The following is a 27,605-nucleotide window of genomic DNA, read 5'->3' as shown; positions in this document are numbered from 1 at the left end:
ATTTGTTCAAATATGTTTTTTGATTTAAACTAACCCAGGCAGTATCCCCTTGTGTTTTGTTACAACACAATTTCTATAATAAAAATAAAGAGTCAATGAAGACTATTATTAATTGTTCACATAGTTTTGTTCTTTAATGCTTATCTTACAATACTTGTGTTTTTAATAAAATACTTTATAATGTCATAGTACAGGTATTGTGGCAACGCTTACCACAAATGCATGAGTGACACCAAATGTTACTTACATCATTTAATGGAATGACAATAAATAATTAACATTCATGTTAAAAATATAAAGCATTTTTCAACTTCTGACCATACTATTACTAAAGTTAAAAACTTGGAGACAAACTTTCTTAAGGGAAGGGGGGTAGAGTAGTAGGTAGGAGAGGTCGCACACAAATGTAGTTATTTGTTAAACTAAGTTGTTGTCTTATTTGTTTGTTTTTAGTTTGTTTGGTTGTGGGGTTTGTGAAGGGGGTGCTCAAGACAACCATCCACCTTTGGTTTTTTTTTTTTTTTTTTGGGGGGGGGGGGGGGTTTACAACAAATCACAATCTTTGGTTGAATAAAATTATTTGTTCAAACCAGCTGCCAGATCCATGCAATCCTTGAAAGCTACAGAAGTACTTCAAATATTTTTTCCCCCAAAAAATTATCTTTTTACACAAATACAGCCTGGGTGTAAACTATCAATTAGGACAAAGAAACAGGGTCAAAGAAAAAAGAAACCGGGTCAAAGACAAAAGAAACTAGGTCAAAGACAAAAGTAACTACATTAAAGGCAATATAAATCAAATTTAAGACAATCGACACCTGGTCAAAAAAAAACCAGTTCAAAAGACATAATAAACCAGGTCAAAGACTGAAACGGTCAAAGACAAAAGAAACCAGTTCAAAGACAAAAGGTTATTATTCAAAATTTTGTTGGATGTAGCGTTAATAATAATCTTTAAAAATCAATTGTTAACATACATTATACATAATTGTTAACCTACAGTTGACGGGTCTTAATTCATTATCATTAAAAAAGACTATTATAATTATATCAATGGGTTTAATTTAGGTTGGAACACTCTGGATCTTACATCTCGGTTGCTTTTTTGAAGAACACTTTTTATTTATCTAATGATTTTCGCCCACATCTACTTTAATATTAGAACTGATTACTTATATAATATTCTGAGACTTATTATCCACTGTTCTTCATTATGCAATACCATTTTGTTCGTACTAAAAAACAACTTCATCAAACTTTGACTTGGTAAAATAAATAACAAATACATCACAATTTTACAAGTTTAATATATTGGTGGCACGACAACATGGGCAGTTAAAGATGATACCAATAACTTAAGAAAATTATTTAAGAAGAAAAATTGTGACAAATTTCTTTTCTTTTTTTTGACGAGAATGCAGCTAAATTTAATAACATCAGAAGCAGCACCTACGCCAATGATACCAGAATGTTGTAACTTATCTTGATTCAAAGAAAGCAACATACCAGAAGCTGGAGTTTTTCTAGTGTTTACAAATGTTGTACATTATCTTGATTCAAGATTCATACTAGACCCAGCAGGCTTGCCAACATTTACCAATACTGTTTTAGTACAACATTAGTACAACATTAGTACATGTTAGCAGGATGCGGTACATTATCTTGGTTCAAAGAAAGTAACATACCAGAAGCTGGAGTTTGTCTAGTATTTACAAATGTTGTAAATTATCTTGATTTAAAGATTCATACCAGACCCAGCAGGCTTGCCAACATTTACCAACCAAGTACAACATTGGTACGTGTTGGCAGGATGCTGTATATTATCTTGATTCAAAGAAAGCAACATACCAGAAGCTGGAGTAGTCTAGTATTTACAAATGTTGTAAATTATCTTGATTTAAAGATTCATACCAGACCCAGCAGGCTTGCCAACATTTACCAATACTGTTTTAGTACAACATTGGTACATGATAGCAGGATGCTGTTTGTTATCTTGGTTCAAAGAAAGTAACATACCAGAAGCTGGAGTTTTTCTAGTATTTACAAATGTTGTACATAATCTTGATTCAAGATTTATACCAGACCCAGCAGGCTTGCCAACATTTACCAATACTGTTTTAGTACAACATTAGTACATGTTAGCAGGATGCGGTACATTATCTTGGTTCAAAGAAAGCAACATACCAGAAGCTGGAGTTTTTCTAGTGTTTACAAATGTTGTACATTATCTTGATTCAAGATTTATACCAGACCCAGCAGGCTTGCCAACATTTACCAAAACTGTTAAGTACAGCGTTGGTCAAGTTTATGGAATGTTGTACATTATGTCAATTCAGGAAGAGTAACATACAAAACCCAGCAGGGTTGGTAACATTGGCCAATACTGTTAAGTACAACATTGGTAAATGTTGGCAGGATGATGTACCTTATATTGATTCAAAGAGAGTAGCATACCACCAATGACAGTTAACAGCAATGACAGCAATTTTCGAGTTAAAACGAAAACAAAGAGCAGCAGTTTTTGACGTCACTAAAAAAATACTGTTAAATAAAAAAATCAGCACTTTGACAAAATTACTGATGTCGCGCATTGTTTGTGTTTTTGTTAGTGCAGCAACATAACTATCAAATGACGTAGATCAACACAGGAAGCTATTCTGAAAGGGTAATCTGTGCATTTTCTCATCTGCCTTATGATGAGACGAGATGAGACGAGATGAATCTGTTATGATAGGGTATGTATTCCCTTCACCATGGTAACAACTGAGTACATCCATCCGAAATTGAAATGGCATGGTTTAACGACCAATAAATTATCTTCAATACAATCAGAAATGTATTTTGTACACAACGGATGAAGAATTCACATCATAACGGAACATTAGTGTTTATCGAAACCCATTATTGCAATTAAGGAAATATCTCCTGAAAGATGCAATTTTGGTGAAAGGGTGGAAAAATCTCATTCTTAAACAAAGAATGTTTTAACTGCTCTCTCTTCTCGAGTCATCAGAGCTGGCTGATGAAAAAACCCTGTAAAGACTGCCGAGTGTTCTTAATGATACAGAGGAAATTACCAACTTGCCAGCATAGGCTGCTTAGTATGTGTATCCGTGATCAAGAGAAAATCAATCATTCAACAGCTTCCAATATCCAAATTGGTCTGCAATGAACTCTGTCGCCTGGCAAACTTACAGCTCCCGATTGTGTTTGTTTCTTAATCAAAACAAAAGTGTTGAAAATGTCACTAACTGATCCGTTTGACAACTAGCACGCTCGCTGACGTGATTTTTTCTTTTTTTAGCTGAAACAGATGAAACTTCAAAGCTAAGGTTACTAGAGCCAAACATTCCAGACAAGATAGACTTTGCAGTCTTTGGTCCCTGCCAATATTTAAGTGGATGGTATGTTCAACCCTTCTGTGATCCCTCCAGTATTAAAACAAATGGCTTAGATTCATAGGAGGTCGGAAAACCACAAATCACTTAGTTCCGAGGACACTTCTAATTTTCCATCCCATTGTGACCACATTGTTTCTACTTCAATATTTCTCAACTTAATTATTTTGACATTTTCTCATTAATTCGGGGGGAAATTTAAATGTAAATAAAACAAATTAAAAAGTTGTTAGGGATGTCGACCTACACGAACATCACGTTTTTTCGTATGCTGCCATTGTCTTGGTCACATGTCCAATGATGTTTATAAAGGAGATGGGGTCTCAGACTGGTTACACTAATTTGAATCTGACAAAAACAAGATAGCATAACCATGGACAGTTTATAAGGTTTACATGTAGCGTGTAAGTTACCATAATTAACAAGCTTAGTTTAATAATTTATGTAGGAGTGAAAGAACCTTTTCGGAAAGGGATTCACTTTACTAACACAGAACATTAATCCTAACTCCGAAGAGTGATTTACGTGGATCCTTCCTTATACTCTAACAAAATCTGCCACAATAAAAAGTAACTCAACACCCAACGTGTGTGACTCCGTTTATGGTAGTACACCCAATCACATGTTAAGTTTACTGAAGCAGTCTTCAGTCCAACCGAAAACAAAATCAAGCAGTTGAATTTTACAGGTTGGGGTTGTTGGGGTTCAGACCTTAGCTAGCTTTGCCGTTTACGTTGCATTGGGGTAACTTAACTTTCTTGTAATTTTCTTGTAAGAAACAGAAAAATTTTCAGTCAATTGCATGACCACAGGAAACTTCTCTTTACATAGAAACTAGGTTAAGGTATCACTGACACATACCACAATCGTAGCAGCCGTCGATTTCACCAAACTCTTCCTAACTTAGGATTATTCTTAGGACTTAGGACGGGTTCAGTTTCGTATCCAAATACGTAGGACGCATTGAACCCATCCTAAGTTAGGACGAGTAACTCGTCCTAACTCGAGTTAGGATTAATCTTAGCGTTTCATGAAATCGGCTGCAGGACACATAAAGGGTGTGTATACGTTTGGTAATGATTCTGAAAATTAACGGCAGTAAAAGCTTACTTTGTTAAAAGTACAACAGCTTTGGATTGTATAAAGCATTTTGAGAAACTTTTCACTTCAAAGTACTGCAGTCACGAAGAAGATATCTTTTTTCTTATCCCCAACAAAATTGAATCTGAGAAGCGTTACTGCATTAATGCTTCTCAGACTGTGCATTCAAAGTGCAGATTATTCTTCCTGCGTGGACATAATCACTCCAGATTTTCTGCAAAATATCCCCAAAAATGCTACCAACTTTTGAAATGACATTGTTCACAGGTTAGTTTTAAGGTACATATCTACAACTATCAAATAGGATTAAAACAAACAGTGGAATACAATTACCAAACGTATACAGTCCCTTTAACGTTACAACTCTAAAACCTCCATCGTGGACTTTCAGTCTTTTTTATTACTTCTCCTTGATGATGACGATGGTTTCTTGGTTGTCTTGATATCGGTTTCAATCTCCTCCCAGGCGGCTTCGTCCCATCCTCCTGCATCGTCCCACGTCTCCTCGAGAGACGACACCTTCTTACTACCAGAGGAAGAACCATTCTTACTCGAACTGCTCGCCTTCTTCGGTTTGCTGGAGCTTCTTCAGAAGGAATAATTCAAAAGTAATCTCAGTGAGGCAGTTGTAAAATCAGAATTTATAATAATAAATAATGATAATAATAATAATAATACACTAATACTGTGCCTCATCTACATATGTGAAACGCTCTAAGGTGCTTCACAACAAAAGCTTTAAAAAAAAAAATTAAAAAACGCAGGTATATTAGGATGATTTACATAAACATAATAATAATAATAATAATAATAATAATAATAATAATAATAATAATAATAATAATAATAATAATAATAATTATAAATTTATAACGCGCACATATCTGTCTCAATGGAGAAACCCAAGGCACAAAACAGAAAGTCAATGTAACAATGTCATTCAACAGAAAACTTTAAACTGAATTAGCAAGAACGCTTGAATAAGTATGTCTTTAGTCCAGTCTTGAAGCATTGAAGGGAGGTAGCAGTAGCAATTTCTCTTGGAAGAGTGTTCCAAACTCGTGGAGCAGCCACACAGAATGAGCGGTCTCCCCACGAGCGTCTCGCTCTGGTCTCAGAGAGCCTGTTAGTGTCCGAAGAGCAAAGACCAGAGGGTCCAGGTATGTGCTTATGTAGAAGCTCAGACAGGTAGATTGGAGCACAGGAATAAACCCATTAACAACTTTAAAATTAAATGAAAAAATAACTTCCTACCCCCAGCACAAGCAAACAGTTTATGCACACAATATAGATACCATTAAAACCTGAGAGAAGCTTTCTTAATAAAGTGTATTTTGAGTTTACTCAAAGATTGACAGTCTACACTTCTCAAATATGGACGAGCAGGTCATTCCACACTTTAAGGGGCAGTAACAGAAAAAGCCCCGTCTCCAATTGTGCATAACCTAGTATTGACATGCTGTAATTCAGTCTTGAACTTCGCTCAAGAAGGGGCACTCTGGTTAGGGCCACCTCTCTGAGGAAGATGTCAATTTGTATTGGAACTTTGCAAAGGGCACCACATTAAAAAAAATGTTTACTTACGAGTCGTTAAAATCTAGGAGCAAATCCTCCTGTTCATTGGACCATGATCCCCATCCGTCGTTTTCATCTGCTTCTGGTTTTGTCGGTTTGCTCTGTTGTGTGTCCTCCCAATCGTCACTCTTTCCCCACCCCCATGTGTCGTCCTTCTCTTCAGGCGTCCTGGGAGGTGTAGGTTCATCATGAAGTAAAGGTGTGTCACATTGGTCAGGATCCATTAGTCTATGAGGTGAAGTTGGGGGAGGATGGCGGTGGGGGGAGGATGGTGGCAGAAGGTGGTGGCAGAGAGAGGCGGCAGAGGGAGGATGCGATGGTAAAAAGTGGCAGAGGTGGAAGGAAGGGTTGAAGGTGGTTGAAGGGATGAAAGCAAAGATGATGTGAAGAATGCATGCAAGATGTTGACAGCAGTTTGATTTGTGTGGGATTGGAAGACATGCAAGATGCGGAGAAGGTAATATGAGCAAATGCACCCAGTGGGAAAGGTGAAAGTGGAAAAGTGAAAGGTGAAAGTGGAAAGGTGAAAGTTGAAAGTTGAAAGGTGAAAGGTGAAAGGTGAAAGGTGAAAGTCGAAAGGTGAAAGTCGAAAGGTGAAAGTGGAAAGGCGAAAGGTGAAACATAAAAGTCGAAAGATGAAAGTCGAAAGGTGAAAGTCGTACAGGAATAAATTACATGAGCAATGAATCAGTAACACGACAGAAAAGCAATCAGAATGAGGACGGCGAGAGGAACGATGTAAATAACAGGCATCCGAGAGGAAATCAGAGTTAAATGTTAGAGAAGGTGGAAGGAGTTTTACAAGAAGCAGCCAAGGAGTAATAAATACAAATACAAAAACAAAGAAAGACAACAGGTGATGTAAATCAAGAGAGAGAAGGGATGGAATTGGAGCGCACACAAAATTGAAATAAATGAAAGATATTTACATGAAAACCAGTAGGGGAGGGTTGGAGGATAATGGGATTGAAAACAAAGACGAGAGCTACATGTTAGGATGAGAGTGAAATGAATCAATGCAAATGACATGGAGGTTGTCAGTACTACTGGTATTTGTTGGGTTTTTAAGGCACTTGACACTATTGGTAATTGCTTTTGAAAACAAATTTATTTTTATTAGAATAACAAATTACTTGGTTTAACAAGCATTTGAGAGCTGTTGATATAACATTGTGAGAAACATTTTCTCACTCAAATAATAAAAAAACTTCAGCTGAAGCCTTTTACTGTGCATCTGAAAGCACACAAAGTAAAGCAACAAGGGTGCTTTTCTTCCACTATTCTCTTGCAAATTTGATGACCAATTGAGCCAAACTTTTTACCGACTTGTTATTTTATGCACATGTTGGGGAACACCAAGTAAGGATACTGGTCTTCAACAATTACCAAAGATGTAAGTAGGATTTGAAACTTTGCATGGTGGAGATAAGATATAGAAGAGTTTGCGGTAACACCATGTAATAACAATCTCTAAATGAGTTGGGGTGGTTCTGAAAAGAACCGTTGGGTTAACTCGACGTTTCGATCAGTATGCTCTGATCGTCTTCTGGATCCGCAAACTCTTCTATACCAAAGATGTACATGATGCGTTTTTGTGATAAGAAACTATTCTGCTTTAAAGACAGTAATTGTCAAAGACCAGTCTTCTCACTTGGTGTATCTCAACATACCAATACTCATAATTACCAATAGTGTCCACTGCCTTTAAAAATGTATGACCGCTTCTAAGTTCCATTCTTTAAAGGAACACGTTGCCTTGGATCGGACGAGTTGGTCAAAACAAAAGCGTTTTTAACCGTTTTTTATATAATGCATATGGTTGAAAAGATGTTTTAAAAGTAGCATACAATGATCCACACAAGTTTGCCTCGAAATTGCGTGGTTTTCCTTCTACTGTGCGAACTATCACCGTCGGCCATTTATGGGAGTCAAAATTTTGACCCCCATAAATGGCCGACGTGTTAGTCGACGAGGTAAAAGGAAAACCACGCAATTTCGAGGCATGTTTGTGTGGATCATTGTATTCTACTTTTACAACATCTTTCTACTCATATGCATTTTATAAAAAACGGTTACAAACGTTTTTCAAAGACCAACTCGACCGATCCAAGGCAACGTGTTCCTTTAAACAGAACAGTGTTATGTTGCAAGCTTTCTAAAATTTTAAACTGATAAGTATTTGATTTCACCCATACAATTGTGTAATGAGTACTGTATACATGTTATACTCAGCACTTAATTTGAAAATGTTATACTTTCTTCAAACTCACTGTCGTCATAATTAACAACAGATAAATTTTATGAAAATTTTCAAGCGAGTTTGTCAGTTCGCCTGTTCTGTAAATATAGATTTAAGTAGCTGTATACAGTCAAGGGGTTAAAAGGGGCTTTGAGTGTTAATTGCCCACGGGACCAAGAGCTGTTTATCTCTGAAGAGGCGAAAAATTAAAAGAACCTCAAAAGTCCCTGAATGGATTAAAATGTTATTGGAAGGAAAGCAGTACTTGACAGGAGTGAATTAATATTGGTGATAAAAACCTAGAACAACAATAGTACAGTTCTTCATATAGCGCTTTATCAAAGCGCTTTTACAACATGTACATGCACAGCTATGTTTGCAATTATGGGACTCTTTTATCGTAAAAACGATAATAACGAGTTCTCATGTAACATACTACATGTAGCGCATTTTACAATAACCATTTCAGTGCGCTTTACACTAGTGCCCTGGTCATTGGGCCAATAAATTCCCTTGGGAGTATACACCCTGGGCAACTGTAGTGCTCCAGTGGCTATTTCATACACAATAATAATAATAATAATAATAATAATAATAATAATTTGGGGGGCTAATCGTCCTTACTCGCAGCTAAGAGCTGAATTGCAAAGGACGCGGCTACAACGTGTTTGAGAAGCAAGCATGCAAGGGCGCATTCAGCTGCCAGCCACATCAACCCATTATGACCACGGAGCACAGCCAAGATCGAAAGTGTTTGATTTTTTCCTGAGGGAGGGAAAACCGGATAGTCTGGAAAACCGTCGTGGCACAGCAGAGAACCAACGCACAACTCAACTCACATATGGCCCCGACCGGGAATCGAACCGGGATCACCTTGGTGAGAAGCGAGCGCTTTACGCACAAGCCAACCGTGCCATCAATGTCTACCCTCGCAGGTACCCATTTATATCCCTGGATGAAGAGAAGCAATTTTAATTTAAAGTATCTTGCTCAAGGACACTAATTGTGACGGCCAGGACCCAAACCCATCATGCCCATAATGCTGTTCGCTATACCCCAAAAAGGCTTTACATGAACATCAATGAGGTTTACCTTTTGCACAATACATGCAGTGTCAACATTATACACTCAGATACATCAACAACAAAAAAAAACAGCTCAGTTTTTGAGACATGACTTCTTTCGTCACATCAAAAGCTCATGAAAAATTTCCACCACAATTTCAATGTGTACATGTTATAGGGTGCGTTCGATAAGCTTCCCGTGGTCGACCCGGCAGTGCTAACTCGGTCGAGCCCCTGACAAGAGCTAATCGAACGATCACACTCTTGTGGTGACGGCATGCACCTCAGGTCACCCCCAAGTGACACACTCCACAAGCAGGGCACTGGGGGCTGACCCGGGTGAGCCCCGTCAAAGCTATTCAAACGCACCGCGGCAGACCGGGTCGACCCAGGGAAGCTAAACCAATGCACCCATTATACACTCAGATACATCTAATGCAAAAAAAACAACAGCTCAGTTTTTGAGATGGGACTTCTTTCGTCATATCAAAAGCTCATGAAAAATGTGCACCACAATTTCAATGTGTGCATGTTATAATTCTCTCCTCCATAGAGCCATGTGCAAATTTTGTTCACAGGAAATCCAATCTCTGTGGCACTTGTGTTAAAGCTGCCATGTCAGATTTTTGGCCGATTTGACCTAAAAATTTTGATTTAAAATTCAATCGGTATTTTGATGGGGGTCGAGAAAGTTACAAGCTTTCATTTAAGCCATTGCTCGAAAAAGTCCGCCAATTATTAGTAGCAGTGAAATAAAGTGCTCAAAACTAGTTTTTGTCGGGTTCCCGCCCATATATATCATGTGACCAATTCTTATGTTTTATAAGTAACGTTTTAAATTTTTGTCATGGTTCCTGACCATTAAAAGCAAAAGTTAAACTTGTTTCCGTTAGAGCGGGTGATACTGTTTGAAATACCATTCACTCAAAACAATCTAATTTTTAATGTTTGGGGCAAAAAATCTGACATAGCATCTTTAAGATGTGAGCATGTGATGTCTAGGGAAACGTCGTCTATTGATCCGGAGCTTGGCTCGTGACTCGGCGACTTCCCCCAAAATGGGAATTTTGTCGAGGGGTCACAAGAGGTAATGTCGACCAATCTTTAAGAAACTACGTCAAGAATGATCAAAAGGCGGAGATGCATCTGTGAAAAAGCTTAAATTAAAAAACCAGCCGTAGAGATCCTGACAATACTAATTAAATGTAAGGTCTATGATGTATACATGGTAGATTTATAATAATGGGCAATTGCAGGATACAGCGTGGCCAATTGTGACGGGCAAACAATCCGTTGACAAGGATAATTAACAGTGAGATAATTGGTGGAGGTAATTAATTATTTAATTGGATACATCCAGTTAATTTGTATTTGAGGTTAATGAAGAGGAAAGGTGAGTTTGACATTTTCGGTTATTGTTGTTGATACAGTGCATACTGTACATGGCAATTAAAGCAAAGATTATAGAGCGCCGTAAGGCGCAAGACGCGGAACTGAAGCTTTATCTATTGTTGGAACGTGAAATACGCATGGGCGCCATTTCAGCAAGTGAATGTTTTGTTTCTCATTGATAGGAATGGTCATTGTCTGCACTGATCTGCACTGATCTACTGTTGTATCAAAAGAATTACTTGATGAAATGGCGTCCATTGGGATTTCACATTCCAGCCCGAGTTCCGCATCTTGCGCCTTGCGGCGCTCTATAATCTTTGATTTAAAGGCACTGGACGCCGATGGTAATTGTCTAAGACCACTTTTCTTACTTGGTGTAGTATCCCAACATATATATAAAATTTAAAAAAATATGTGAAACTTTCGGATGTTGCAGTTAATGCCATCTTTAAAAAAAAAATTAAGGAATAGAGAAAAAAATCAAGAAAGCAGCACAAAAGCAGTTCTAAAATTAGGGCAAACCAATTTCTATCGAAGGACAAAACTTGCCGGCGATTTGAGAGTATGAGACGACAACGACAAGGGAATAAGAAGTTGACATTCGTTCATTCGAGACTCTTTTCAGTTTTTAAGAGCTAGCATCTGACATATATAACAGGAAAGAAACATAGACTCAAAAGCCTGCGGTAAAAGCAAAATAAATCAGTGTGCAAACAACACACACACTTAAAAAGTGGGAAAGGAAACGAAGCAGCCAATCCACGTCACAATCTTAAAGAAACAAAGTGTGGGCCCAGTTTACAGAAACAACAAAATTATTTTAGCACAGAGAAAAATTGCTTAGCTGAAGCAGGGTACCAGCTTAATAAAACAACAACAATATTATGCCTTTATATAATCGTTGTGACTGGTTCCCTGCAAATATTCTACTTTAGCAGTCATCATATTTTGCTAATAACGGCTTGATGTAACTGGGCCATCATTTTCAAAGATGCACTTTAAGAGCGATCCTTACAACAACTCCGAGAGATCAGAAGTGGCTGTAATGTAGAAGTTCATCAGGTGATGCAACTCAAGTTCCTTGCTCAGTGTCTACATTTTAACTCCCTCCAACCTAGCCCCCCCCCCCCCACCCCAGCCACTATGGTCTCTAAATAGCTAAGACACTTCCGTGCACACTTCTGAGCCCTTATAATTATCGAGTTCAATTTCCGCTATCAAAGACAAAGTGTCTGCATTGAAATACAAATGAACATCTCATTTTTTAACATAAGCGTGACTTTTTCATAAGTGTATGTGAAATTGATACAAAGATTTGTCTACCGAATCTAACGATACAGTTTTGGGCTGTTTCCTGTATCTAGATACTATTGTTTTCCTGAGAGGTTAGACTCATTCCCTGCCTTTGTTTTTCTTACCATTCATGTTTGTCCAACCTGTGAAAAACAGGTGTGATTTGGTCCTCAGAAAAAAAGTATGAACATTTTTATCGATGACAAGGGCTGACCCACCATGTTCCCATGGTGATGACTTTTGAGGCCATTTTAAAAAAAAAAATTCTGAATTTTCCAAAGGGCAAAAAAAATCAGACATCAGACTAAAGTGGGAAGAATATTATTCCTGAAAAAATGTCATTAAAGTCAGATGTCATGCTCAGCAGGAAGAAGAGAAAGGGTTTCCGTTTCGACATGGAACTCGTGCAATTTCATACGCATTTTCACTGGCTGCTCTTCCACCAAGAACCTTAGTGATTTGTGTGGGTTTTAAACAGAATTTAATTTGACTTTTTTTTTCTTTTTTTTTCTTTCTTCTTTTAAGTAAGCCAATCTGAGCCCCATATCCTAGGGGGCACCACTACTCACTTTAAGTGGAAATATTCTGCTGATTGATGCACACACTTTACATTAGGTGAGCTTTTTAAATAAATTTCGGACTAAGTTGAGACTTACTATCGAACCGTCCAATTGAGTTATGGCATTAGTTGACCGGGATGAGTGGGCCGTCTCTTTCAATTTTGCGGTAATCTTTATTCTTGCTTTCTCAAACGCCCCGAGACCTTGGAGAAAGAATTTCAAGGGGACGTTTTCAGACATTTATCAAGGAAATTTTTGCGACATAGTTTTCGAAGGAAGTAAATTTTGTCTCTTCACAAACATGACAATGGTCCATAGCCCTTAAAAAGATCTCTGTGTTGACTTTTGGAAGAGTACAGAATGTATTTTCATCACGGCGATAAGCTCATCTGCAGAATGCAGCAACTGCAACAGGTAATGGTGGGTTTTCAAAAGGTCAAATGATTCCTCTTGAGAACTGGGGCCAAACTCATTGAGCTGCTTAACAGTCCATTTTTCTGCTTACTGTAGCTAAAACTACAAACTGGACTTACATGCATATTTGAAGGGCTGGGAAGAAAAATACACAACTACATTTGTACATGAAGCTTGTGCATTCACCAATCCACATCAATCAAGCTTAAAATAAGCGCCCGAAGGTTAAGCATGGCTTTTCCGAGCTTACGGTTAAGGGCCAATATAAGTTGAAAATCGTAGTTAGCACAAAATTGGCCACTCAGCAGCTGTATGACATTGATCCCAGTGGTGGACTTAAAGGGAAGGTATATGTTTGGTAATTGTCAAAGACCAGTCTTCTCACTTGGTGTATCCCATCATAACCATAAAATAACAAGCCTGCGAAAATTTGGGCTCAATCGGTCATCGAAGTTGCGAGAAAATGATGAAAGAAAAACACCCTTGTTTGGACGAATTTGTGTGCTTTCAGATACATGTAGGAATGAAAGACTTCTAGCTAGAAGTCTTTTATTAGTTTAGTGAGAAATAAGCTCTTTCTAAAAAACTACATAACTTCAGAGGGAGTTGTTTCCCACAATGTTTTATACTATCAACAGCTCTCCAATGCTCGTTACCAAGTCGGTTTTTAAGTTAATATTTGTTTTGAGTAATTACCAAACGTGTACCTTCCCTTTAGTCAGTACGCACCCTGTAAAATTGCAGACCCCTTACTCTTTTGTTAAAGGCAAAGTGTACTTTGGTTTGGGAACCGTTCCAGAGTTTCAATCCTATTGATGTATACAATAAAACTAACATAAGTGAAGATTTCATTTTTAAAGGTAGTCACGTTTTTTTAGAAATCACTGAAAATCTGTGCAAGGATTCGTGCAAGGAAATGCAGCATGCTTCTTTCACTGTCTTTGTTTCAAATTTAAGGGTCACAAAAACTTATTCATTTTTACACAACCAGGGTACTTTGGAGTGATTTCTCAAAATGCTTTAAACTATCGAGAGCAGATGTTGGCTTCTAACCAATAGTTTTTATCGCCATTAATTTAACAAGTGAATACCAAACATATACGTCCCTTTAAAGCCATTGGACACTTACCGTAAACAGTATTGTCCAAAGGCCCACACTTCGCGTATCACAACTGATGTAAAAAATAACAAACCTGAGAAAATTTAGGCTCAATCTGTCATCGGAGTCGAGAGAAAATAACGGGAAAACCCACTCTTGTTTTCGCACGTTTTGCCGTGTCATGACATGTGTTTACTATAAATCCGCAATTCTCACTATCGAGAATTGATAAATGTTTTCTCAAAAAGTAAAGTATTTCATGGAATAATATTTCAAGAGAAATCTTTGACCATTACCTTCTGTAAACCCTGTAAGTTATTTGTGAATCTGTGAGTTTTTTTTTTTTTTTTTTCTGTGCCGAAAGTGTCAAATGGCTTTAATGAGTGATTACCAAACAAACACGTCCCTTTAAGGATAAAAATTGTCAGATATGTTTATGAACAAGCCCACAGAGCTCACAATTATCAAACCTATCAAGAGGCATCTTGGCTATATCGTCCTTAAAGGAACACCTTGCCTTGGATCGGACGAGTTGGTCAAAACAAAAGCGTTTGTAACCGTTTTTTATATAATGCATATGGTTGGAAAGATGTTTTAAAAGTAGCATACAATGATCCACACAAGTTTGCCTCGAAATTGCGTGGTTTTCCTTCTACTGTGCGAACTACCACCGTCGGCCATTTATGGGAGTCAAAATTTTGACCCCCATAAATGGCCGACGTGTTAGTCGACGAGGTAAAAGGAAAACCACGCAATTTCGAGGCATGTTTGTGTGGATCATTGTGTTCTACTTTTACAACATCTTTCTACCCATATGCATTTTATAAAAAACGGTTACAAACGTTTTTCAAAGACCAACTCGACCGATCCAAGGCAACGTGTTCCTTTAATTGTTCGGACAGAAAGAAAACCCAGAATACAAGAATCTGTCTAAACTCACTTGAGAAAAATCGCATTTTGATTAAACAGCCGACCCTGGAGATGCCAGCATGAGAATCCAATTATTGGATTGGAAGTAAACAAAAGAAAGCGGTTTTGAATTCACAGACTGATGGGATGTCGATTGTAAATATTCATCAATGACAGTAAAGGGTGATTTCAATTTAGAAATGTTTGTGTGGGCCAGCGTCGTGAAAGCACCCCCTACCCTGTCTTATAAATAATATTGACATGAACGAGAAAATTATGCTCTCCTCTCCAGATGGTGGATGGGAACATCTAAATAATTGTAGATTTGTTTAAATAGAACATTACAGAATTGGTAAGAAACAAAAATTGTGAAGATCACATACTTACATAAAACTTACATGGTCTAATGACGATGATAGTTGAAAACATCCCTTGAAATATTTCTGTATGAAATGTCATATTTGACATGTTTGATGAGAAATACATTTTCTACAGGTTTGTCAGATTATGTTAATGGTGGATTACATGAAGTGCTTACACTGACAGCAACGGTTTTGTATAGAATGAGACAAATTCTGTAATGTTCCTTTAAGTACTGATATCAACAAAACTCTGACTCATTGTTTGTGAGTGAGGACTCGGGAGCAAAATGTCAATTTTAACAACATAATTTCTTGCAAAATAGTAGAATTTCCCTTTTAAATTGGCCTCTACGTTCTCAAAAATGTTGAGAGCTCCAGGGTTTTATTTAAATTTCAACCAGCTTCCTGCTAGTTCTTCTAAGGAGGACTTATTAAAAACAGAAAAGTAAAAAAAAAAGTATTTTGTTGTTTTTATAAAGCCAACATGATGTTGTCCAGGAAGTTGTTTTCTTCCATTTCGCTAATTAATGTTCAAGATGAACAAGCACTCCAAGCTCTCAATTATCAAACCTGTCAATGGTCAAGAGGCATCTCAATCGTCCTTAATTGCTCAGACAGAAAAAAACACCAAATAAATAAATACAACAATCTGTCTACAGGCATGTGAGTAACTATCCATGAAAAAAAAAGGAAAAGAGAAAACCTGTCAAGAACAAAAGAGGACAAGATACATGTAATATTCCTATATTTTTGTACACAGAAAGTAAAGAAAAAAAAGAGGAAAATCAAAACCAAAAAGAGGAAATCAGCTGGAAAGAGGAAGTCTCACATGCCTGAAAATCTGTCCATACATGTACATGCACACCTAGATATGTGGCAGGATTTGGTTATTTCTTTCAATTTATACCCAGCCTTGTACTCTGTGACTCAACATTGTTAACGCTCAGACTCGGAATAAATATCCATTGACATTAAATTTAAAAACCAAGGCTAATCCTGAGATGAATCTTTACAGTTAAGCACAAATTCATTTCCAAGGCATTTCATTTCCAGTTCTCGGAAATGTTGTTTTTTCATATTAACGTAAGATTTACCAAAATTTTACAGGAAAACTGCAGCTTACTTTTTCATGCACGGAAATCTTTATATGCAAGAGTCTGCTTGAAAGGGTATCACATTTGCATTTGTAATTTTACCAATACAAACACAAACCTCATTTCTAGACCTCTTGAGTATCAGAGGACTTATCCCCCAAGAAGACAAATATGCATCAATAACCGTGTAATTAACTTCTCTCCAATTCCCTATTTTAGCAAGTATGATGAGTTCTAAAACAAACCACTGGCGTCAGACAAGTGGAGCACTTTACATGACTCCATTTTTTAAAGATGGCAACTCAACTCTCTTTCCCAAAACAATTCAGTTTTATCAAGTTTCTTACCAAGCAGGGCTTAGCAACCATATGCTATGGCTGTCTTCAAACCATATTACACAGCAACACTAGCCTTAGTCATGTTAGCAAATCAAATTCAGCACTGAGCATTCAAAGAAGTGAAACATTAGTTAAACTGTACAATACATAACTTTTTTTTGTGTTTTACCATACACCATGTACACTGATGCGTTAAAGGGTATTATGTACTTTTTCCTAACAAAAAACACAATGTCCACAGATTTACGTTAAACTTACACAGTTTGAAGATTATGATAGTAGAAAGCTTCCCTTGAAATTTTACTTACTGAGGTGCTGTAGTTTTTGAGAAATGAGTAAAAGTAATAATTTTCGTCTCAGTTTTAGCATGTAAAAACGTATTAACCAGTTATGCTATGGTTTTGGTATAATATCATAACTGGTTAAGGGGATTTTACATTTAAAAGATTTCACATGCTAAAATAATTTTGGTCTCATGAGACCAAAACTATTTTGTGACTTGTTTTACTCATTTCTCAAAAACTACACAACCTTAGTTAGTAATATTTGAAGGGAAGCTTTCCACTATCATTATCTTCAAACCCTGTAAGTTTAATGTAAATCTGTGGACATTTTGAAAAAGTACCCGAATCCTTTAAGCACCAAAGTCACTAGAAACCCTAAAAATACAATTCTGATGGCCCTTAAACACTGTTTAAACACAGGAGTAGAGTGGATGGGGAGTTCCCTAAAGGATGGTCCCGTACAAACACTCCATCAATAATGAACAATCCATTCTTTCACTGGATGTCAAGGTTTCCATGGCGATAGATGAGTACAGGATGTGCTGTCGGAGTATGATGAAAACGACCAATGTAATCGTACAGCTAGACACATTCAGTTCTTAGGGAACATTTACATGTAGCATGATCAGTACATGTACATGACATGTATTACTATTACTGTCAGAAACTGCATCTGATGGTGTAGTTTTTGCTGTGAAAGCTTACTATTTTTTTTTTTTTTAATGCTACATAAAGTCAGTCTTAAAGTGCTTCCACTATCTTCCTTGTTTTATCTAGTACATGAATGTACATTAAATATTTCTAAGTTACCAAGTAAATAAAGTTGCATAATAATATTGTCTGCTTATGTGAGGCTGTTTTATGTGGTAAAAACTAGCAGTTTGTGGTAGTAATATTTTACAGGCAGATGTCACGCAATCACTAACTTTATTGGCAAACAGTTTGGTGGGGCCCTTGTAACCAATTGTGTGACTGAGCTTTGCGCAATGCTGTAACTGCCTGTTGCGGTTTGGCGATGTTCAGCATGTATTGTTATACCTCGGTAACAAACAGTGAAGTTTGATTAGTCGAGAACCAATCACGTGATGTGCAACAAAAACGCATGTTACATGGCTCGACGGGCCGGGTAACATGAAAAGTGATGTACACCAGTGTACATCACCTTGATCGTTCCCAGTGTTGGTCGATTTCGCGCTGTGTACGAAACAACCGCGGGTTCGAGGGAATTGTTTCTTGATCGACTGCTTATTAAACAATGAGTAGACCGTCGTAATAATATTTGAAGATGACAACAGAACTTCGAGAAGAGGAATAACAATTATACATAGGTATAACAAAACAATTGTTGCACGCTGTGACTGGGGTCCACGGGTTTTGTACACCCTCGAGGGGGAAAATGGCACCTTCGGCTTCGCCTCGGGTTCCATTTTCCCCCTCGAGTGTACAAAACGCCATGGACCAGTCACAGCGTGCAACAATTGTATAATGGCCTATGGAGACAGTGACTAATTTACAACATTGTATTATAAAATACTAGTTCGATTAAATACTAAATCACTTTCTCGTGGATGGGACAGCTTTAAGTTGGTACCGAGGCCTAAAGGGTCAAACGCCCAGAGAACAGGTGTCCAGAATTATTCAGGTGAAGTCGAATAAATAAATACAATTGTTCTTGGAGCGATCATGAGTTCCACATGTTTGCCTGAAGGGTGCCCTACTTGCGGACACCAGTGCAATATTGGACAAGTGCAGAAGAAGAATTTAATGAGCAATAAGTAAGGTGCCTAGCTTAAAGGTATACTACAGAATTGATTTTTTTTGAAAGAGGAAACTCCGTTCCATCGTCTGTTTTTCAATAAACGCAACATCTCATCCTCAAACACAGTTCTTGAAACCTTAAATGCAGGCTGATCTTTGTCTTTCAAAACCACAGTTGGATTATAATGAGTGGTCAGACAGGTGGAGGATTTTAAACAGAAAAGCACCCCAAAATTAAGTTTTAAAAAATCATAAATCATTTCAAAGGCACAAAATGACATAATGTCGAGGGTCACCAGGAATACATGATGGGACATGAACTGTAATTTAATACCAACATTAAGTTCTCTTTACTCTGTCTAGCAGATCCCCGAGGGATCCTGCTGGTTAGTGTCTAGCTTTCAGGAGGGAAAACAGATGCAAATTGAAGTCAAAATACCCCGCTCTGAAAAAAACAACTGACACCGACTACAGGTAAAAGAGGAAGTTTGGTGAAATAAATATTCCAAGGTTTTAAGTGGCAAACAATATGTGTAGAAGCCATATACTGATACTACATGCCAAGGGCGTCTGCCTAATACAACAAGAAGACAACCTGCAAACTAATGTCAAGTGTTTTGTTACATTACAGCGAGTCTGTCCAGTGTAACATTGCTGCACCTGTAATTAAACACCCAGGTAGTGCACTCTTGTGAGGTAACGACCCCCGTTGCTCTTGAGGAAAAGGTACATGTGCCTCCCATACCTTAAGAAAAGTACAACGGTCTCTAGGAAGATTTTGTGGGGCATGCCTGGAATTTCATCTGTGAAAGGGCAGGGCCATTTTCATTTTGCAAAGGACACTTCCACTGAAATATCTTAAAGTCTATGGGAAACTTTTGAAGAGGCACAAAGGCCAAGACCAGCGGTAACAGAGGCTACAGGTGTATGGCCTTTATGGCCTGATTGTTATTTCAGGCCAGGCCCAATTTCATAGAGCTGCTTAGCACAAAAATTAGCTTTGCATGAAATTTCTTCCTTGATAAAAACAGGATTACCAACCAAATTTCTGTTTGTTGCATATTGCTTGGTACTGGTATTCAGCTGTTGTTTGATTATCCTGAAAATCACGTTAAAATTTGGTTGGTAATCATGTTTTTATCAAGGAAGAAATTTCATGCTAAGCAAATTTTTATGCTAAGCAGCTCTATGAAATTGGGCCCTGGTGGCTTGTCATGGCTGAGCATTGGAGTGTGGGTTCGAATCCCGGTCATAACACTTGTGTCATTGTGAGCAAAGAGACTTGACTATAATTGCTTCTCTTTTTCACACATGGATAAATAGGTACCTGTGAGGGGCAGGCAAAGATGAATATTGTGATTGTTTTAAAATGTTTGAGAGCTTGCTGCCTTAGCAGCGCATGCGCTACATACTCAAGTCCCCAGAGAGCTGAAATGGTTAAGGGGATTCAAGCGATCGCCCCATGACCAGGGTAATAATGTTTGCACGCCATGAGCATTGACGTGTGAAAGGTTTGAGCGCTTTGCAAGGTGCTATTAGAGTAACTGATCCAAAATATAAGCCATCAAATGTGATGCAATCAAACAAAGTGAGTCATTTGTCAACCCAGGTCATTTTTTCATTTCTGATACATTTGGAAAGGGCATAGTGTAAGCTTTAATGCTGTTAGATTTCCAGTTTGATATCTTCTCTGGTTTGAAACTTGTGTCAGTAGAAACACCGTGAGATGTAAGAGAACTAAATAGAGAAAAAGAAGTTTACTGTCAAGGTGTTCATAGAGTTATTTATCAGCCGGAAGTTACCAATATAAAATAAAATATCTCTTGGCATTTAAATTTACCCCCCCAAAAAATTGTTTTTAATACAACCCCCCTGATGGCCTTTTTTGGCTTCTTTCTCCGTCATGATATATCCGACAAGGGACTCATTTAGCTTAAGCACATCACACATTTCTAAAAGACCTTACCGTAACCTTTCTCGTCTCTCGCCCTCTACCCCGTCCGGCATGAGTAACGTCTCAGAAGAAGGAGTATCATCGACAGAGTCCAACGTTGTTGGGTTATCGTTGAATATATTTGTGAAGTCCTTCCATCCTTTAGAAGTGCTTGATGCAAACTACAGGAGGGCAATGTAAAAACAAAAAGAATTATCAGAAATTATCATCCGACACTAAATAGGATTCAAAACCTTTGGATTTGAAACTATGGTGGTAGTACGTATAATAACATGTAGGTGATGTTTGCGGTAGCACCATGTGTAAATCTCTTTTTGAGTAGTGTTCGTTTTTAAAAAGACGATCATCAAAGCATACTGATCGAATCGTTGAGTTGTCAACTACCGATGCTTTTCAAAACCAACACCACTCAAAAGAGATTATGACAGATGGAGCTACTGCACACCTAACAACTACTAAAGAACACCTAAAAACACTGGTGGTCCAATGTCAAATTTAAGGCCCCCCCATGCATGCCATGGTTAAAGGAACGCGTTGCCTTGGATCGGTCGAGTTGGTCTTTGAAAAGCGTTTGTATATAATTTGTTATAAAATGCATATGATTAGAACGATATTTTAAAAGTAGAATATAATGATCCATACAAGTATCACTCGAAATTGCGTGGTTTTCCTTTTACCTCGTCGACAAACACGGTCGGCCATTTATGGGAGTCAAAAATTTGACTCCCATAAATGGCCAACTGTGTTAGTCGACAAGGTAAAAGAATTTGACTCCCATAAATGGCCAACCGTGTTAGTCGACGAGGTAAAAGGAAACCTGTGCAATTTTGAGGCACGTTTGTGTGGATCATTGTATTCTACTTTTACAACATCTTTCTACCCAAATGCATTTAATAACAAACGGTTACAAACGCTTTTCAAAGACCAACTCGACCGATCCAAGGCACTTTGTTCCTTTAAGAAGATTGGTAGAGTAAGTGGTAGATAATGATAGTAAGTGTACCTTGCAATATTCTCCCAACACTGCACTATACGTATATAACATGTATTTAAGTAAGCAAAGGGATAATGAAATTACATCCCGGCTAATGTTGATACAGCTTAGGTCGGGTTCAACTAAATAACTGGTTAGCCTTCTTGCTCTGAATTTGTCAATCACAAGTGACAGTATTCTTTATGTTTTATTGATTTTGTGTGTTATTTTTTGCGATAATGATAATGTTATTGAACCTTTCTAGTGCTCCATGTCTGTCAATGATGACACTCCTGGCGCAAAAACAAGAACTCTGCTATATACACGAAGCTATGGTTTCAGAAATAGATATGTTTTGAGATGTGTCTTGAGTTGAGAACAAGTATCAGCTTGTCTGAGTTGAAGTGAGACGGCATGTGAAAAGCATCGATCACCCAAGAAGTGCCAGCAGGTTTTTTGAGGAGCGAAGAACAAAGACATATTTTCTAGAACAAGATTTAAATCTGCAACAACCAGATGAATGTCCAAGAGCTATTTCCCATGTAGTTTATTACTTCTTATTTCTTATTTATCTCAGGATATCTTTATTAAATCATTGTGAAGATTGGTTGTAAATTTCTTTCATAAAATGATTGCAGTAAAAGTGTTAGCAGAAATACCTTGAAACCAAAAATTTAGTTTTGCATTTAGAAATTGGGAGTCTGTGTCAACTTGGAAAGTGTCACATCCGAACATGACCTTTACGTTGACCTCTTTATGTGAATGAAAGTAGGTTAAACTTTGCGGCTGTTTGCCGCCCCTATGGGCATTTCGGTTCAAGCCGCTTTGTGCTGCTACGGTCTCTAAATTGCTAATGTATGTTTTATTAGAGAGCAATAAAAATGTTATCCCTGAAAAAAAACAAAAAAACAAAAAAACATGGCCGTTACCTTGGAAGCCCAGCTTTTTGTGCCCGTGGAAATGTCGGTCATTAGGCGTCCTTCTTGCATCTTCTCTTTGGTGGGTTTAACGACAGAATCGTTCACTTTAGCTGCATACTCTTGAGTCTATTGGAATGAAGTTAAACACACACTAAACAAAAGTTCATCTTTTACACAAAATATTGTACACTCTTTGTGATGTCTTGATTTTTAATGACACTGGACACGTTTGGTAACAATATTGTCAAAGACCAGTATTCTCACTTTGTCATCAAAGTTGCAAGAGAACAAGGAAAGAAAAAACAGCCTTGTTGCACAACTTTGTGTGCTTTCAGATGCATAATAAAAGGCTTTAAGTGAAGTCTTATATATTATTTGAGTGAGAAATTACCTCTCTCTCAAAAACTATGTTATTTCAGAGGAAGCCATTTCTCACAATGTGTTATACTATGAACAGCTCTCCATTGCTTGTTACCAAGTAAGTTTTTATGCTAACAATTATTTTGAGTAATTACCAATAGTGTCCTTGGATCGGTCAAGTTGGTCTTTGAAAAGCGTTCTGTAACCGTTTGTTATAAAATGCATATGGGTAGAAAGATGTTGTAAAAGTAGAATACAATGATATACACAAAATATGCCTCGAAATTGCGTGGTTTTCTTTTTACATCGTCGATTAACACGGTCGGCCATTTATGGGAGTCAAATTTTTGACTCCCATAACGTAAATGGAAAACCGTGCAATTTTGAGTGATACTTGTGTGGATCATTATATTCTACTTTTAAAACATCTTTATAACCATGCATTTCATAACAAACAGTTTCAAACCACTTTTTATAGACCAACTCGTCCGATCCAGGGAAACGTGTTCTTGTAAGACTTTACACAGATACTTCTATATTACATTACAAACTCCATGTTCTGTTCTACATTTTCTACATGTAAATGTGCAGCCAGGATTGTTTTTATATTTAATAATAAAAAATTATGAGCAATAGGAAGATGACTCTGCCGTCTGCAGATCTTTAAATATACACAAGAGCAACAGTCACTCTGCACCTACACAGTATGTTTATACGACCACCATTAAAAGTCATATTAAAGGAGGAAGGGTGGTCCAAATCCATTTATTTCTTAATGCCACTTAGAAATGGCACAGTACCTTCTACTCATTACAGGTTTTGTACAATGGGAGTCTGAGACGATAGAGGGCAGCAGACTTAACGGATTAATCCATTGTTCTCAGAATTATGCGCATGTTCAGAACTACGTAAACAATGGAAATTTACCCGGTAAGTCTGCTGCCACCTAGCGTTGGAAAGTCTCCTATTACAATTCAGCTCTAATTGTCTTTCAACTAATATACTTTCTACAATAATTTAGCTCAGAAACAACGAAATGCAGACAGTCACTTGAAGCGTCCCTATCCTAATTTCTGGTTCAAGACAACGACAACTTGATAGTAAATTAGTTTACTTTTTTTAAATTCCATCAGGGGTGCTTCTATTACGTTTTCTCTCCTACACATGTATTTATGTGTGTATATGTTTTCTTTATCATTCTTTTTTTGGTACTTTTTGGTACATTTTTACCTGCGAAATTAATAAATGAAATTTATCAATGAAAACAAGAAACTTACCTTCTGTGAAGCAACAGTTCCCAACTTTACAGCCTAGATAACAGAAAAAAACAAGATCAACATAAGAAAACCATGGTTTATTTCATATGGAGGTCAAATCATGACAACGTTCAGGGAAATATGCTTCGTTTTTGAAAGGGCAAGGGCACCAAGGCATTTTCTCTTTGGCAAAGGGCACCCTATGAGGAAATTGTAAATTTCTACTGTAGCATTTCAAGGGCACCAAGGCAATGACAAGGGGCAACGGAGGGGATCGCCTCCGTTGCCTCCATGAAGTATCAGGCCTGAACGTTCACATCCCACTCGGCACTCTGACTGAGTTTTATTTTCAAAGTGCTACCACACAAAGGATACACGAGAACAAAAACCAAGCAAGCCTCTTCCGATTCAAACAATAGTTTATGCCCCACTGAATTCATGGAGATAATACCAAAATAGAGTGGGCCACGTGCCAGCGAAGGGCACTCACTGATTTTGTCAACAACAATACTATTTTAAAAAATGTATTCAGATATTTCCTTTTGTTACCAAAACTATAAAGTTGTACATTGTTTGAGAAAAATGTATCCCTTCACATAACAATAAAAAGGGAATATACATAAATATCTATGAAACAAAATAAAAATTTTTCTAACAGAAAGTACATTATTGGTTTAAAATTATTTCTCATTCACCACTAGACATCCAGGACAGAAAGACTTGCTTATTAAGGATGAACAAGTATCAAGTATCATCATCAAGTACCAGCTTTCAATAAACACAACATTCATACAACAAAATCTTGATAGTTACCTTTAAGTGAAAACAATGAGCAAACAAAGCAGCAAAATGTAAACAATCACTACAAAATGAGCGACCAGCGATATAAACTGTATTTTATGCAATTTACCTGACTCTCAGTTTATTTCCTTCCCCATCCACACTCTGACAAACAAGTCCTCCGCTTGTCGTACAAAACAAACCGAATACAGAACAATTGATGATCACTTCAGCCACCTGTTGCTTTAACGGTAAACAGATTACACACTAAATGCAGCCTCAAAGAAATAGATTTTCAAACTGTTCTCCTCTCCACAAACCATGAAGACACAGATTGTAAGAAAACCAACTCTCCAGATGATCCTTCAATAACTAGTTTAAAACAACAACGTAGATTGTTCTACATGCAGAAAGCAGACCGTTAAAAAGAGGCACGTGAAGGTGTTCAGTTCCGAAGACAGGATGTGTGTAGAGTGAGAGAGTGACACAAGTTCAATGCTTGAGTTTGCAACGAAGCAGACAATTTCTAGCAACTGATGTGGACGGCAGTTTATTTCAGCTGAAGATACACGACATACACACTGATCAATATTGTATGTGCCCTAATCCAGCGTATTCAACCATCTCTGGATAAAGACTCTATACACAAAAGGCCCCACTACTTCTAGGCCAATCATCCGATTGAGGTACAGTCTTTTAATGCTGCTATTTGAAGCACTGAGAGCATTTGCACTGTCATTACTGAGACCCGGCGGCCAGCAGAAACAATGTCTTGTTTGTCACGCACAGGGGATGTATAAAAAATACTCCGGATGGTTTTTGTTTTTTCCAATACTAAAGTGATGATTTTTGTTCGACCCTCCACCAACACATGCCTTGTATTTTGCTCTTAAAGAAGCACAGCAATGTTCCTTTAGTAAAGGGAAACTTCTATAAGGAATTTGGGAATTGGAACTTTACAAAGCGTACCACTGCAAAAGCAACAAGCACCACAGCAAAAGCACAGGGCACCACAGCGATTGCTACGTGTGCAGTGGGTTATTTGGGGGTTTAAGCAATGACACCTTTTTGTGTTTGTCTCACGGAGGCAATGAGTAGGGTAAGGGCGCCTATTGAGCGATATCAACCATCGTCGTCAAATGGGATGTGAGGCATTACATGGTGAGGTTGGTTTGCAGTAACGTAACTTTGAAAATAATATAACCTTAAGCATCAACAAGTAATTAAAATAAATAATAATCTGCGCCTTCCCCTGCCTAAAAAAAAAGGGTAAAAGAAGATAAACTATATTTTATATATTGCATGCCTAACATAAAAAAAAACATAATTGTTCCCTCACTACTGATCTGCAAAACCATTTGTGTTGTTGGTTTTCTTTGGTGACAGCTGGCACGGCAACCTGACACAGATCAATACCATAAATTCCCAAACATTTAGAAAATTACCGATTATTGATTTTTAAAGATACATGCTAGAAATTTAACCATAAGCGTTTTTCTGTGTTTTCAAACAAATCTGCATGGATTTGGACTCCTTTTTTTTTAAAAGAAAAAAAAAGGAATTGCTTTTAAAAAATGTTCTTGTTTGCTGAAATGAGATGGATACCAGTCAAAAATTGCACACGTCATGGTAGTTTGGCTGGTAAGTGGTAAACTTATTCCGGTAAGCAAAACATTTTGTGATTAGGTACATGTTGTGCTTTTAAGCAGCTTTATGTAAAACTATGTAGGCCCAGTTCTCGAGTTTGCACAGAGCTACAGATTGATCTTAAGATGTGTATAAATCTTAGTTGCTAAGCAACATGTGATGACATTACAAATAAATATGTGGGTATGTGACAAGATTTTTGTTTAGTTTTTACGTTTTCTAGATTTTTTTCTGACAGACCTCACTATCCTCCAGCACATCTCATCTGAACATGAATCTTGTAAAGTGGAAATTTAAATGTGAGCTACATGAACATTGACAAGAGAAGAAACTATCAACAAAAAATACAAACTATGTTAAAGTTATATAGGATTTGAGGTATTGCATGGTGAGGTATTTGGTTTGCGGTAACACCATAAGTGTGTATCTACTTGCCAGGTAGAGTTTGTTCTTAGAGAACAATAAAGCAAGACAATTCTCTAAGAACAACCTCTACCTGGCAAGTAGATGCACACATGGTGTTACCAAAAAACAAATTTATTATGTTTAAGTGATTGTAGTTTTGGTAACCTTTGGGGTTTTAGATTCCTAGGAGCTTTTGAGAATAGTATCATCATTGCAACAGAAGTAGATCAAAGAGCAAAACCTCAAGCACATCTCATCTGAAACTTCAAAATATGAGCTTTACGTACAAGAGAAGACCCCAGGGATGGACGTCATTGCCGACAAAAAGGTCTGAAGCTATCAAAAACACAAGCTATGTTAAAGTTATTGTAGTTTTGGTAACCTTTGGGGTTTTAGATCCCTAGGAGCTTTTGCGAATAGTATCATCATT

The 27,605-nt window shown here is 37.4% G+C and overlaps 1 protein-coding gene across 3 annotated transcripts in view; it reads right to left on the bottom strand.

Annotated features, from left to right (window-relative positions):
• Positions 1-542: 542 nt before the first annotated feature.
• Positions 543-27,605, bottom strand: part of LOC139952212 (ADP-ribosylation factor GTPase-activating protein 1-like) — a 39,029-nt gene continuing 11,966 nt past the window's right edge. Inside the window, exons 8-12 of one of the 3 annotated variants that reach the window (XM_071951268.1) lie at positions 24,365-24,397; positions 22,737-22,853; positions 20,847-20,995; positions 6,084-6,302; positions 543-5,085 (exon numbers count right to left, since the gene is read on the bottom strand). In XM_071951268.1, coding sequence (XP_071807369.1) covers positions 4,887-5,085; positions 6,084-6,302; positions 20,847-20,995; positions 22,737-22,853; positions 24,365-24,397 — 717 coding nt within the window. In that variant the 3' untranslated portion in view covers positions 543-4,886. The remainder of the gene's footprint in view (positions 5,086-6,083; positions 6,303-20,846; positions 20,996-22,736; positions 22,854-24,364; positions 24,398-27,605) is intronic. The other 2 variants (XM_071951269.1, XM_071951270.1) reach the window with 2 other exon arrangements.

Source organism: Asterias amurensis, chromosome 20, assembly GCF_032118995.1.
Source record: "Asterias amurensis chromosome 20, ASM3211899v1".
Classification (NCBI taxonomy): Eukaryota; Metazoa; Echinodermata; class Asteroidea; order Forcipulatida; family Asteriidae; genus Asterias; species Asterias amurensis.
Note: the sequence above shows the minus strand (reverse complement) of the source record. Positions and strands in the feature narration are given on the sequence as shown.